At 39.5% G+C, this 14,494-nt stretch overlaps 1 protein-coding gene across 33 annotated transcripts in view; it reads right to left on the minus strand.

Moving 5' to 3' along the window:
* Positions 1-14,494, minus strand: part of elna (elastin a) — a 72,892-nt gene that overhangs the window by 19,865 nt on the left and 38,533 nt on the right. For 19 of the 33 annotated variants that reach the window (XM_055195815.2, XM_073863144.1, XM_055195813.2 and 16 more), the window contains 33 exons: positions 14,011-14,037; positions 13,342-13,377; positions 13,143-13,232; positions 13,024-13,071; positions 12,734-12,796; positions 12,609-12,644; positions 12,364-12,429; positions 11,999-12,037; positions 11,851-11,913; positions 11,670-11,720; positions 11,468-11,560; positions 10,937-10,975; positions 10,757-10,807; positions 10,583-10,666; positions 10,071-10,106; positions 9,862-9,927; positions 9,729-9,782; positions 9,103-9,138; positions 8,878-8,934; positions 8,723-8,779; positions 8,096-8,131; positions 7,869-7,934; positions 7,695-7,778; positions 7,016-7,051; positions 6,803-6,859; positions 6,641-6,703; positions 4,722-4,757; positions 4,569-4,622; positions 1,730-1,798; positions 1,615-1,647; positions 1,355-1,441; positions 950-982; positions 822-872 (listed from right to left, as the gene is read on the minus strand). In XM_055195815.2, the coding sequence (XP_055051790.2) occupies positions 822-872; positions 950-982; positions 1,355-1,441; positions 1,615-1,647; positions 1,730-1,798; positions 4,569-4,622; positions 4,722-4,757; positions 6,641-6,703; positions 6,803-6,859; positions 7,016-7,051; positions 7,695-7,778; positions 7,869-7,934; positions 8,096-8,131; positions 8,723-8,779; positions 8,878-8,934; positions 9,103-9,138; positions 9,729-9,782; positions 9,862-9,927; positions 10,071-10,106; positions 10,583-10,666; positions 10,757-10,807; positions 10,937-10,975; positions 11,468-11,560; positions 11,670-11,720; positions 11,851-11,913; positions 11,999-12,037; positions 12,364-12,429; positions 12,609-12,644; positions 12,734-12,796; positions 13,024-13,071; positions 13,143-13,232; positions 13,342-13,377; positions 14,011-14,037 (1,797 nt within the window). Of the gene's footprint in view, positions 1-821; positions 873-949; positions 983-1,354; positions 1,442-1,614; positions 1,648-1,729; positions 1,799-4,568; positions 4,623-4,721; positions 4,758-6,640; positions 6,704-6,802; positions 6,860-7,013; positions 7,052-7,694; positions 7,779-7,868; positions 7,935-8,095; positions 8,132-8,722; positions 8,780-8,877; positions 8,935-9,102; positions 9,139-9,728; positions 9,783-9,861; positions 9,928-10,070; positions 10,107-10,582; positions 10,667-10,756; positions 10,808-10,936; positions 10,976-11,467; positions 11,561-11,669; positions 11,721-11,850; positions 11,914-11,998; positions 12,038-12,363; positions 12,430-12,608; positions 12,645-12,733; positions 12,797-13,023; positions 13,072-13,142; positions 13,233-13,341; positions 13,378-14,010; positions 14,038-14,494 lie in introns of all 33 variants that reach the window. The other 14 variants (XM_055195820.2, XM_055195819.2, XM_055195818.2 and 11 more) reach the window with 11 other exon arrangements.

Genomic DNA, 14,494 nt, shown 5'->3' on the forward strand with positions numbered 1-14,494 from the left:
AGTCCACTGCCTTTCCTTCCCTGGACCACTTTGATAGGTACTGACCACTGCAGACCAGGAACACCCCACAAGAGCTGCAGTTTTGGAGATACTCTGACCCAGTAATCTAGCCATCACAATTTGGCCCTTGTCAAGGTCGCTCAGATCCTTATGCTTGCCCATTTTTCCTGCTTCAACTACACTTGTCCTCAAAGCCAGTGGTCCAAGAAAGAAAAAGAAGCGAACCGGTGCCAGGGTCATGGGCAGCCAAGGCCCACCGATGCACGCAGGGAGCGAAGGCCGACCAGTGTGGCCCGACCAGCAAACGAGCTGCTGTAGCTGAAATTGCTGAAAAAGCGATCGCTGGTTCCGACAGAAAGGTCCAGTGGAGTCCATGCATCGACGGGCCAGGGCTGTCTTGGCAAAAGGGGGACCCACACAACATCAGGCAGGTGGCCATAATGTTACGGCTGATTTGTGTATGTAAATACCTGTATAAGGAAAATAAATGTTCTGTTAGGCAAATTTGTACAATTTATGTCATACAAACACATAGATGTTTTTTAAGTATACAGGTCCCATTTCTACTTGGCTGAATTAGGATCATAATAGAATAGTTTGTTATTGGAAAGGAATTTGTCTTCCAACTATTCCCAGGCACTGAATTAGAAATAAATGACAACTACACCAACAATACTCCACAATTTATTATATCTGAAGGGTCTGGCCATAGCTCCAGTCCCATGGGCCACAATACACAAGAGTGTTCCCCATACTGCTGGTGCCATACAAATCATCAATGGATGATTTAACACTTCTCTTTGAGAGGTATTTGTGCTTACCAGGAAAGGCACCAGTTGCACCACCTGGTAGACCACCAACACCACCCAAACCTTTAAAAAAATGTTTTTAGAGCATTTCAGGGCCATAAAGCGGTTTCATTTTTTCCATAATCTACGAAAATGCATACCATATTTAAGAGCCTTAGCACCACCAGGATACCCTTAAATACAGAAGCATGAACTGTTTAGTGTAAAGTCAACACAAAAATTAAGACCATTTACTTTCTATATACATCCAGGTATTATTCAAAGTGTAATACATTTTTCTGCCACTAAATTATTTTTCATTTGCTCTCATACAATCAGATTAATTCTGGTATGTAGCACCCAGTTTCACAATCAGCCAAGTCCCAGTCTGCATTTTCTACAGTATAACTGAAACCTAATTTCACCTTAAATTATGACAGGCTATAGGATAAACTGAGTAAAACTTACTTATAACTTTAGGAAACAATGCAAAAGTCAAACCTATTAAATTTATTTGGGATGTTAAATTTATGAATGCTATTGCTCTTTAGTGAAACAGTGAGTACCTCCTCCAGTTATTGGCACTCCTCCTGGAACAGCACCTGGTACTCTTCCTGCGCCTCCTCCTGGAACTCCAGCACCTCCAGGTACTCCTATAAAGATAACAGATCCTTTAAACATTCTGTATGTATTTAAACTAAAATTTACAACAATTATCTGTTACAACACAGCAGTAAATGTCATAGTAAATAATTTTTCTTTACATGCCATTCCCTTTGCCCTTAAATGATTTGTGACTTAACTTATGAAAATAAGGTATTCATACCATATTTAGGAGGTTTGGCCCCAGCTCCTAGTCCTAAAAACATTTTACTGTTACAAAACATAAAGCAGAAACTAAAAAAATTGACATTGCAGCTTTAAACTGATATTAAATTTACCTCCAGTCCCAGGCACAGCTCCAGGAAGTCCCCCGTAACCTGGGATGACACTGCCCCCTGTTCCCACTCCTACAGACATGATACAGGCATCCGAACAGTGTCACATTATGGCTATAATGTTATATAAATGTCAAGTTTATAAGATGCAGACGTCTGTTATCACACTTAAACAGAAAACATTTCTAAATGTACAAGTGCCAAATGTGTAAGTATGTCAACCTTTGTTTTGCTATTGTATATTATGTTGCTAGTAGTCACATTTTATAAGCTCTTGCTCTCGTCTTAACCCCATAGTTACGTTTTAAAGTCAAGAGCTGAGCTGATCCTACAACGTGACGTGAATACATTGTTGATCACAGACTGTTAAGAGAGAATCGTTACTAACGGCATCATGAAATGACACGAGTGATGGTGAAACCAAAAGGTATAAATAGGGAAGTGAAATAAAGCATACCAGCTTCTGATAAATAAAGTGGTCGCTACAGACATGAGGAGTTATGTCTATGAAACAAAGCATCTCGTTCTCTATCTTAGGGAACAAAGGTTATAGTCGTAACCAAGGCGTTCCCTTTCGAGGGCTTCTAGGTCGCTTACCCTCCCCAAGGAGGTAATAGCCAATAAAAAAGTTAACTTGAGAGACAGATGCTTAATTTCTCAAGAACAACAGTTAGATACCAAGCTGGAACTCTAAACAGGAATCAAACAATTAAGGGGTGTCCTGCAAAGACCTCTCAGGAAGAGGGGAGTGAGCTATAGCTGCTGTATATAGCCTAAGTGTAGAAGGCACAAGACCTGATGAAGGAGCGCTAGAATTAAGTATGGTCTCAACAGGAGGACAACCTGATGTGCCAGTCTGCATCAGGCCTTCTTGGTGATCTCTATGTGTGACCACCAACGTATTGTCTTTTCTGACCAGAACATGATGTCTCTGAGAACTGAAAATAAGAGTTTCAGTGCCCAAAACTCTACTAACATCTATAGGCAATATGTACGCTAATGAAGATATTGCTCTGTCCACAGCCCTCTTGCTGAGCGTGAGGGATGCATCTGTTGTCACCATTCTCCTGTGACATAGTGCCCTCAGGGTCAGATTGTATTTGAGAAACCACGTTTTTTCCATATAGCTAGGGAACAAAGATCTCTGCATGTAGCCCTGATCATGCAGAATGGGTTCCCCCTTGGGGAAAAACCCTTGCTCTTTGGCCACCACTGTAGATGGCTCATATGCAGCAGGCCAAAAGGGATCACATTGGATGATGCTGCCATCAGTCCCAGTACTCTCGGAAAATACTTCACAGTGTAAACATGGGTTAATATGATCCTGGTCATGTTATCTCGCAGGAGACAAATGTGCCTACATCGTCACCGAATCCCACACCACCCCAAGAAATATGTTCTTTGATGGGGGGTTAGGCTGCTCTTTTTGGTTTTCAGCCAGATCCCCAGATGTTTCATATGACCAAGGATGACATCTCGATGCCAAACTGCCAACTTTTGAGACTGTACTAACACCAATCAGTCATCTATGTAATGTTATATACGGATCCCCTGAAGTTCAATAGAGCAAGAGCTGAATCCATACATTTTGCGAATGTGCAACTGGAAAGAGCTACCCCAAATGGAAGCAGCTGATTTTGGTACGCTTTGCCCCCAAAAGCGAACATCAGAAACTTCTGATGTTGTGGAAGGATGGAGATGTGGAAGTACGCATCTTTCAGATCTATTGTTTTAAACCAGATCTGATTGCAGCCCCAATTGTAGGCATAGTTAACATTTTGAACTTGTGTCTCCTCAGACATTGATTAAGATAAGTAAGCCATATAAGTAAATTTCTTCTTTGGAACTATAAAATACCCGATGTAGAAACTGGTACACACTCTATGGACCCTTTTTCCAAAAGATTCAAAACTTCTTCCTTTAACACCCAAGCCTGTAAGGCTCTACCTTTGTGGTAAAAACCCCTTTGAACCTGTGAGGATGAACACTGAACTGAATTCTGCATCCCTTTCTTCCTTATAGTGAGCAGAAGTGTGAGGTTAGGATATTTTCTCCACCAGTGAAGGAAATCATTTAATGAAACCAATCTCTTGAGGTTGGATTAGGTTGTGAGGTGTGTTAATCTGATGTCCTGAAGTGAATGATCGGCAGGAAATTTCTGATTTATATTTGCTACAGTATTCAACAGGTTCATTGGTTCTAAAACACTTATAGGTTAAAAACTGGTGAACCTGCATATTGGAAACCACCATGACCCAAAGGGTCATAGACTGAGAGTTTAACATTTCCCTGCTCACCGAAGGGAGGGCGCCCTCTAATGCCTTGGCTAAGCATCAGGGTTTCTTGGCAGCAGCTTTACAATTGGCCAAGATGACAATTCTCAGATCAGCTTCATTGTCTCTCTTATATTTATAAGACTGCTGTCTTGACCTCCAAGCCTTATGAGGGGGGTTCGAGTAGCTGGTTGGGGCTGGGGTGGTAGATGGTTGGGGCTGCATTGTAACTGTAGTCCCTGGAGGATGAGGGTGGCGAGGAATAAAATTCCTCTGAGCTAAAGTGCGTTGGCCTACCCTTCAAGTTGGGAGAAGCCACAGTGCATGCACCCAAATTCCCTACAGAAGCTTTACCTCGACAAATGCAGGTCCCGAGCCACGATGTTGTGTATGGTCTTCTCTTTTATGTGCATGGTTTTGTAACTAGAATCATGTTTGTATTAGTCTATGTCTTGTTTCTGTACAGCACTGGAGTGTAGCGCCTGTAAATGTAATTGTGCACTGTTGGAATGTTTCTCACATTCATCCCCTCCTAACAAGTTTAGGTTTTTATGTTTATTTCAACTCACCTCCTGTTCCAGGGTACAGTCCTCCAACTCCAGCAACCCCTGCTCCACCCACACCTGGCACAGCAAAGAGAAATCCATTACTGACTTACTAGACACTTGGACTCAGAATTAACCATTCTGGTCTGTTCAAAGTTTATAAAAATAAACTAGTACCGTATTTGGCTGCTTTGGCTTGAGCCGGTGTAAGACCTTAGACAGAAAGCAAAGAGGAATACTTTAACTGACACTTGAGTTGTCACTATGCTAAATTCTATAATCAAAGTAGTGCAAGAAAAAAGTTCTATATTCTAAACTTCATTGACTTTGTCCCAAAAGCAACTTATGTAAACCTGCGACCTTATGGCCTTGCAGTTGCTGAGATGTCCAAATGTGCCATTTTATAATTCAAAGGGTGCTCATGTGCTCAACATGGGTTATGGTTGTGATGCACTGGGGCACATTTCTCATCAGAATGGCCCTGATTTTGGGAGGTAGGACATATTATTGAATCGACATTCTTACTGGTCTTGGTACAATACTTTGAATACTATAAATGCTATAAAATCAATGATTCATTCAGATTTTGGTAATTAAAAAAAAGGGCTGGTTGAGCTAACCCTGAGATTTACCCAAACATGTCAGTTTGGGGAAGTCGTCACATGCTTTTTACAATGGAAATAGTGAACCCCTGATTATTCTAAACCTCGGGTTAACGGAATCCTGGGTTATCTGTTTTACGATTCACACTGTTTGTACTTAACCAGGGGTTTAGAGATAACCCTGTATTCATAATCTGACATTTCACACTGTGCATTCCTAAACACTACAGGTAGGTCAGGTGTCTGAAACATTCGCACACCTGTCTGTAATTATCATGCAACCCTGACCATCTTGATTAGCTGCTTCAGCTGTGTTTAATTTGGGTCATAACATTCTAACCCTCCTTTGTTTCACACTGCGTGCATTTGGCACTGCAATGCAGGGATAACCCCACAAAAGCAGGGCTAGCTATGATCCTTAACCTAGGGTTAAAAGCAGGGTTAAGAGTGAAGATAACCCAAGGTTAAGCACAGTGTGAAAAGCACTAGAGTTAATATTTTCAGTTCTGGTTTGATATTAAAGTTGTGTCCCGATGGGGCAAATTGTCACAAGTGAACATTCTCTATTAAAAAGTCTACAACTTCGTTAGGAAATAAGATATGAAAATTGAATGAATACAATATATGTGCCCAAAACTTCCTGCTTGCATTTTATATGAGATTTATATCATTGTGATTTATGGTGCTCAGTAAATGTTAGACAAGGTGAAAAGTGTGACAACTTAGGGGCCAGTCACACCAAAAGCGCTTTAAACGCTTGCAAATGCAAGGCGCGACGCACTGCCTTTTTAAAAAAAAAAGAGCAGTGCGACGCGGCTTTTCATATTGCTAAGCAACAACAGAGTCAGCTGTCTTGTCAATCAAATATTGAAGCCTTTTGCTCTTTTGCTGTTAACTGTAATATTAGCAGAAACTTTAAAAAGAAGGCGCTTGCTCTGACCTTGTTTGAGGGTGAGAGGTGCACAAACACGCAGGAGAGAGTGAGCGAGTGGAGTCCGGTTCTTCAAAGAAACTGTAAACTTCCCTCATATGAACTTCCCTCACCACAACGTAAGGCCCGCCTCTCCCATCATTCGATTGGACAATGGAAAGACGGGAATGACGTCGGGCGTCATTAAAAAAGGCGCCTGCAACTGCCATAAACGCTTTTGGTGTGACTGGCCCCTTACCCTGCTCTCCCCTATGTGGTTGGGGACAATATTCTTAACATTCATTTTTATTCATAATATTGGGATAGTTTAGGTTTAATATTGAAATAAGGAATGTTTGTTGAACAAGAACATTATTCTAAAACCAACAAATGATATTGAACCAGGAACATGTATGTCTTGTCCAAATCAAAGATCATCACCTACAGTTAGTGTGGAACAGAGAATGGAAGGTCTAAGGGCCTCAATAAGGAGAGAGGTATTTTTGATCAGAACACATTCACCCAGAGGTGGATAAATCATCTGGATATATTGTCAGTAATAACAGACAGTCTTGATTTGTTACCCCCTGCTCCAGGATAGACTCCTCCAGGATATAAGCCAGCACCAGGTACAATCCCACCAGTACCTTAACGAAAAATGTTTGATTTTAAAATTGTGTTCTGAAGACCAGGTACAATAAATTGATTGTAAACAAACCTCATTGCACACATTTATAGTTTAATACCTGCTCCAGGTAGAAGCCCACCTGTTCCTGCTACACCACCAATTCCAGGACCGGCCCCTAATCAAACCACAACATCAGACTCAGAAGACAAACACTATGTGCCATTAACTATGTGTTTGCTGAGATAAATCTGCTGTTAATAACATGTTATTGAACTGTCAATCAATCAAAATTACAGACACTCATAATACAATATTCTGCTAATTTTCTTACCGTATTTAGCTGCTTTGGCTTGAGCTGGTGTAAGAACTTAGACAGAAAGCAGACAGGAATAGTTTAAATGACTTTTGAGTTCCCTTTACAGTAACTTACATGCTAAACTCCTTTTACTAGAATATTTATATTCTAGATATCACAGATTTTGTCCCAAAGGCAATTAATGTGAAACTGCAATCCTATGGCCTTAGAGGAACTGAGATGTCTATAAAATAGTAATTTTATAATTCAAACGGCTCATGTTCTTAAATGGGTTATGGTTGTGATGCACTGGGGCACATTTCCATTAAAATGCCCCTAATTTTGGCAAGTATGACATGTCATTGAATCAACATTCTTACTGGCCCTGGTATAATACTCTGAATACTATATTACTTTATAATAAATCATTTAGATTTTGTTGAAAATTAATTGTATGGGACAGCATTTTAAACATTGATTTTTTATTATATGGATAATTTAGGTTTAATATTGTAATTAGGAATGTTTATTAACAATATCGTTATTGTAAAACCAACAAGCGATATTGAACCAGAAACATGTCACCACCAAACTATTTAACAGAGGCTGGAAGGGAGGGAATCATTTAGGAAAAAGGTGTTTTTGATCAGACCCAGAGGTTGGTTGAATCATCTGGATATATTGTCAGTAACTACAGACAGTCTTGATTTGTTACCTCCTGTTCCAGGATAGACGCCTCCAGGATAGCCGCCTCCAGCTCCTGGCCCAATACCAGTACCAGGTACAATCCCACCAGTACCTTAACAAAAAATGTCTGATTTTAAAATGGTGTTCTAATGAATGAATTGATTGTAAATGAACAGCATTGTACACATTTGTATTATTCTACCTGCTCCAGGACTCAGTCCACCTGTGCCTGATACACCACCAATTCCAGTAACGCCAGTACCGGCACCTAGTCATACCACAAGATTACACCCAGAAGCCAAACACCATGTGCCATTAACTACTGTATGTGTTTGCTGAGATGAATTATCTGTTAATAACATGTCTTAGTAAACTGTCAATCAATCATTTACAAATACTCATAATACAACAGTCTGCCAAAATCCTTACCATATTTAGCTGCTTTGGCTTGAGCTGGTGTAAGACCTTAGACAGAACACAGAGAGGAATACTTTAACTGACTCTTGAGTTGCCATTAACTTAAATGCTAAACTATATAATCAATGTAGTGCACGAAAAATGTTTCATATTCTAGAAATCATTGACTTTGTCCCAAAGGCAAATTATGTAAACCTGCAACCTTATGGCCTTGCAGTGACTAAAATGTCCAGATGTGTCCTTTTTTATAATTTAAAGGGTGCTCATTTGCTCAAAATGAGTTATGGTTGTGATGCACTAGTCCTGCTACAATACTCTGAATGCTACAGTATAAATGCTATACAATAAATCATTCAGATTTTGGTAATTAAGAAATAGTTTAGGTTTAAAATTGGAACAAGGAATGCTTGTTGACAAGAACGTTATTCTAATACCAACAAATGATAATGAACCAGGAACACATCTTACTTGTTCAAATCAAAGATCACCACCTACAGTAAGTATGGAACAGAGACTGGAAGGGATGAGGGCATAATTTAGGAAAAAGGTGTTTTTGATCAGAACACCATTCACTAAGAGGTTGGTCGAATCATCTGGATATATTGTCAGTAATAATTACAGACAGTCTTGAATTATTACCTCCTGTTCCAGGATAGACTCCTCCAGGATAGAGGCCTCCTGGCAAAATACCAGTTCCTTAACAGAAATTTTTTGATTTTAAAATTGTGTTCTGAAGACCAGGGACAATAAATGATTGTAAACAAACCTCATTGCACACATTAATAGTTTAATACCTGTTCCAGGTATACGTCCACCTGTTCCTGCTACACCACCAATTCCAGGACCGGCCCCTAATCAAACCACAACATCATACTCAGAAGCCAAACACTATGTGCCATTAACTATGTGTTTGCTGAGATAAATTTGCTGTTGATAATGTGTTATTGAACTGTCAATCAATCATTTATAGACACTCTATTGTATTATACTATAATACAATATTCTGCTAATATTCTTACCGTATTTAGCTGCTTTGGCTTGAGCTGGTGTAAGAACTTAGACAGAAAGCAGACAGGAATACTTTAAATTACTTTTGCGTTCCCTTTACAGTAACTTACATACTAAATTCTTTTTTACTAGAATTTTTATATTCTCGATATCACCGACTTTGTCCCAAAGGCAATTAATGTGAACCTGCAACGTTATGGCCTTGCAGTGACTGAGATGTCTATAAAATAGTCATTTTATAATTCAAACTGTGCTCATGTGCTCAAAATGGGTTATGGTTGTGATGATTTTTGCAAGTAGGACATGTCATTGAATTGATATTCTTATTTATCCTGCTACAATACTCTGAATACTACAGTATGAATGCTATACAATAAATCATTCAGATTTTGGTGATCAAAAAGTAGTTTAGGTTTAAAATTGGAATAAGGAATGTTTGTTGACAAGAACATTATTCTAAAACCAACAAATGATATTGAACCAGGAACATGTCTGTCTTGTCCAAATCAAAGATCATCACCTACAGTTAGTGTGGAACAGAGACTGGAAGGGATGAGGGTATCATTTAGGAAAAAATTTTTTTGGTTGAATCATCTGGATAGATTTTCAGTAATTACACACAATCTTAATTGGTTACCTCCTGCTCCAGGATAGACTGCTCCAGGGTAGATGCCTCCAGTTCCACCAGTACCTTAATGAAAAATGCCTGATTTTAAAATTGCGTTCTGATGAATTAATTGGTTTAATTAATAACAATTGTAGTTTATTACCTGCTCCGGGAATATGTCCACCTGTGCCTGATACACCACCAATTCCAGTAACGCCAGGACCGGCACCTAGTCAAATCACAACATCACACATAGAAGCCAAACAATATGTGCCATTAACTGTGTTTGCTGAGATGAATTATCTGTTGATAACATGTTGTAGTGAACTGTCAATCAAGCATTTACAGACACTCATAATGCAATTTCCTTACCATATTTAGCTGCTTTGGCTTGAGCTGGTGTAAGACCTTAAACAGAATGTAGAGAGGAATACTTTAACTGACTCTTGAGTGGCCATTAACTTACATGCTAAACTTTATAAAATGTTTCACAGAAATCATCTACTTTGTCCCAAAGGCAAATAATGTGAATCTGAGACTTTATGGCCTTGCAGTGGCTGAGGTGTCCAGATATGTCATTTTATAATTCAAATGGTGCTGATTTGCTCAAAATGGGTTGTGGTTGTGATGCACTGGGGCACATTTCTTACCAGAATAGCCTTAATTTGGGGAACCAGGACATGTCATTGAATCAACATTTTTACTGGTCCTGGTACAGTAATCTGAATATTTTACTGTACTGTACTGATACTGTATGTGGTTGGGGACTTGAACAGCATTCTTAGTATTCTTTTTTTTCATCATATGCATAGTCACCACCAAAGTTTGGAAAAGAGACTGGAGAGGGCTGATGGCATCATTTAGGAGAGAGGTGTTTTTGTTACCTGCTGTTCCAGGATAGACTCCTCCAGGGTAGAAGCCTCCACCTCCTTGCACAATACCACTACCAGGTACAATCCCACCAGTACCTTAATGAAAAATATCTGATTTTATAATTGTGTTCTGATAAATAAATTAAGTGTAAATGAACAGCATTGCACACATTTGTAGTTTTCTACCTGTTCCAGGAATAAGTCCACCACCAATTCCAGTAGTGCCAGGACCGGCACCTAGTCAAACCACAACATTACACTCAGAAGCCAAACACAGTGTGACAATTATTTGTAATAACGTGTTAGTGAACTGTCAATTAATCATTTACAGACACTCATAATACAACAGTCTGCCAATATCCTTACCATATTTAGCTGCTTTGGCTTGAGCTTGTGTGAGCGCGCCTGTTAATATGGAAAAAAGGTAAATATTAATAGCTGCAATTATAACAACTGTCCTGTAGGAGAATAGTTTACCTTTAATATTATTGTGTGGGATGCGTGAAAACAGTATGAAATGTCTTTTGTTCGTCTTTTGCTCCCATAGCCGTACCATGCTGTGGTTATGGGTTTAAAACCCAAGAAACACACAAAATGTGCATTTCATGACTGAACTGTGAGTTGCTTTGAATAAAACAATTTCCCTGATGAATGTAAAATACATCTATAACAGGTTTTATAAATTTAAACAGCCATATGGACAACCTGTAAGGTAATATTGTGTCTTTTTATGGAGCTTGACATTCCTATTTATTACCAATGCTTCCATTTGTGTTACACAGTAGAAAATAAAACAACACTGCATTGGAGTAACACCCTTTTTGACAATGCTATTTATTCATTTTGAAAATATTTAATTGCTGCTTTGGGGCGTAATTTAAGAAAATGTGCTATTACCTCCTGCACCAGGGTAAAGCCCACCAGCACCAGGGTATTGCCCACCAGCACCTCCCGGCAAACCTCCACCCCCACCCAAACCAGCTCCAGCACCTGAGGAAATACATAAACACTCATATAGTAGCATTTGTGCATTTAATAAATAAACATACCTCTGTAAATATATAATTATCAGGCAAAATGACACATTATGATTTTTTACCATATTTAGCTGCTTTGGCCTGGGCAGCAGAGACTCCTAGAGACCCCACACCTACATACATACAGTACAGAAAACATTAACCACTGCTTATGCATATGTGTAGATGAGAACGTGTGTGGATTTGAATGTTTTCAAAAAACAGTTTATGAGACAGTAATTATGTTGTTACAATATAACTTACCAGTCCCTGTGGGATAACCTGATGGAGCTTTTCCACCAGCACCTCCACCAAAGCCACCATAACCTTCAGTACATCAGCTGAGAATCAGCACATACAATCTAATCCACACGACATCTGTTTTGTCAAAAGATAAGTCACAATAACCTACCGAATGGAAGTTTGCCGCCTGTGTAAGGAGACCCAGCACCTGTTGAAACATGTCAGTTTAAACTAATGTAACACAATGTGCCGTTAGTAAACCAATCGAGGGATTCTAGTTTAAGAAATCACACATTTCTATACACCAGAGAAACATGTACTGCAAAACTGGATGTCTAACAAAGAGAGTCTAAACAATGATGGATATAACTGTGGTATAGTACATCTGGAGCAAATAATAAAAGACATTCTCAACGACTTATTTTTCTCTGCTGAAAACCACATAACCAATCACTGGACAAATGCTTCTTTACAAAGGGAGGTACAGCTAACCAACGCATCATTTATTCAGATCAAAAGAATCTAATTTTGCACCTGGGGCTTTGGGAGATTTAAGAGGGTATCCATGAAAGACTCCTTGCTGCAGTGGACCACGGCCTCCTACAGTCAAAATAACGATTAAAAGTTTTGTTCATTGGATAACATTAATGATCTCATAACTTATATAGGACAGAGTTTAAAGTCTATCATTCACTCTACCCATGCATCTTCAGTAGTAATATTCTGTAAAAATACAGGTTCTGTATTTCATGTGTGATTGACAAAAAACAAGTACTAACCACCACCTTGCACCAGACCCTGCCCTCCACCAGCAGCTATGAAAAAGATTCAGACAATCAGTAGTATAGTTTCATATTCTATTGATTATTTTCAAAAGCATAAGATTGTGTCATTGAAGTGTCACCTGATTTAGGCTTGAGTCCGGTTCCTATGGCTACACCAGGAAGAAGTCCCCGCCCATTGAATCCTGTAATCATGCAAATCCAGTCCATCAAAAAGTTCACATCTGCAATTCTTACTTTGTATTTCATCTAAAAAAAACAGGTTGGCAGAATCTGTACACACAGAAAGCTCCACAAATGTGGATGCTCATCATTTATAAAGCTAAACACATTTTGTCCCCAGACAGTATGGAGACTGAACTGTTCATTGCTGGTTCTGTGTGAGCCTCTAGGTAAGATAAAACAAGCACACCTTGTCCAGGAACAAGTCCACCCTGATATGGTCCAGGTACTCCTACACCTGCAGAAAAAAAGACTGTAAGCATCTGTTGATCAACACTACTGCATAAGTGTTTAAATACTCACACGTACCTGGCACTGGAGCTTTTCCAGCCTTCGCTGGTTTTCCCCCTGGTCCAACCCCACCAGGGCCCAATCCCGGTAAACCGGTCTGAGGAATGACTGAGGAACAAATCAACAACTGTTTACATAGATTAAACTGTTAGCGATAGCCAATTTAGCCAGCAAAGAAGCTGCTAGAACTTTTTTGCCAAAAACATATTCACCGCACCTGGAAGACCAGTACCAGTTCCCCCCGCACCCGGCCCTAAAGAGACACACACAAAGAATACGTTCGATTCCATTATGAACACCTCAAGGGCAAAACTTTTGGACTTTTCAATTTTTCACAGTTTAACTCGCTTCATTGCTCAGTCGTTCAGTGCCTCTGACAGGAAACAAACCGTTTGATCCGATTTCAGTGCCTGGAAGCTGATGTTTCAGAATGTTCATTTATTTATTTAACCCTTTTCGATCTGATATCAAACAAAGAGGAACAGACATTACACGCTGCTTTCAGATTGTGCCAAGGACATGCTGAAGTAACATGTTGGCCTTGGTTTTGCACACCACCAGCACGTCTTCCCCAGAGGGGACACATTTGTTGATTTGGCTTGGGATCTAAAGCTCCTTAATTCAACTTCAAGCCAACTGGAGAAGCATGAAAAGAACATTACCCGAGTGTACGCTGACACACTTGGTTATTTGTTTGAGGTGTTCAAAAAATGACCTGCATGCTTTAGTGAATGGTTCCTTCGAGAATGAGTTCAACTCCCCACCTACTTTTAACATTTCCATTCCATTTTTTTGTTTCTAAAGTTTTTTCCAAAAATATATTTTCCTGTGTTAAAAATACATTCGTACAATGGAATCAACAGACTCTGCGAGATGTGTTTAGTACCTCCTTTAGGGGGTTTTCCACCAGCACCTGAAATTAAACAGTCACACTTAATATTGGTAAATGCACAGTGCTCCTCTAAAGCTAGGGCCACACCAAAAGATTTTTTAAATCTTATCAGATTTTCTACCACAGACATGATGAAATTTTTTTATGATTTAACATGTTTATTCCTATAGTGTGTGGAGTGATGCTATGTAGTCATAACAGCACATCACGCATCATCAGATTGACTTCACAAACAATGCGAGTCTCAGCTGAGAACACAGGAAATCTCGCAATGTTTCTTGCGGCCAAACATGACTTCACAGTAAACAAACATGGCAAACAATGGGCATAAATGAATGTCATTAATACAATGGACTGCTTTTTTACATCTCTGATGTCCATCTCACTTTGGACTATGCCTTGCTGCGCCATGTAGTTGTTATGGTGTCATCTTTCATCAGCTCACTTTCTGATTGGGTATCACTTCGTTTCACGTGAC

The sequence above is a fragment of the Misgurnus anguillicaudatus genome, chromosome 24, assembly GCF_027580225.2.
Source record: "Misgurnus anguillicaudatus chromosome 24, ASM2758022v2, whole genome shotgun sequence".
NCBI lineage: Eukaryota > Metazoa > Chordata > Actinopteri > Cypriniformes > Cobitidae > Misgurnus > Misgurnus anguillicaudatus.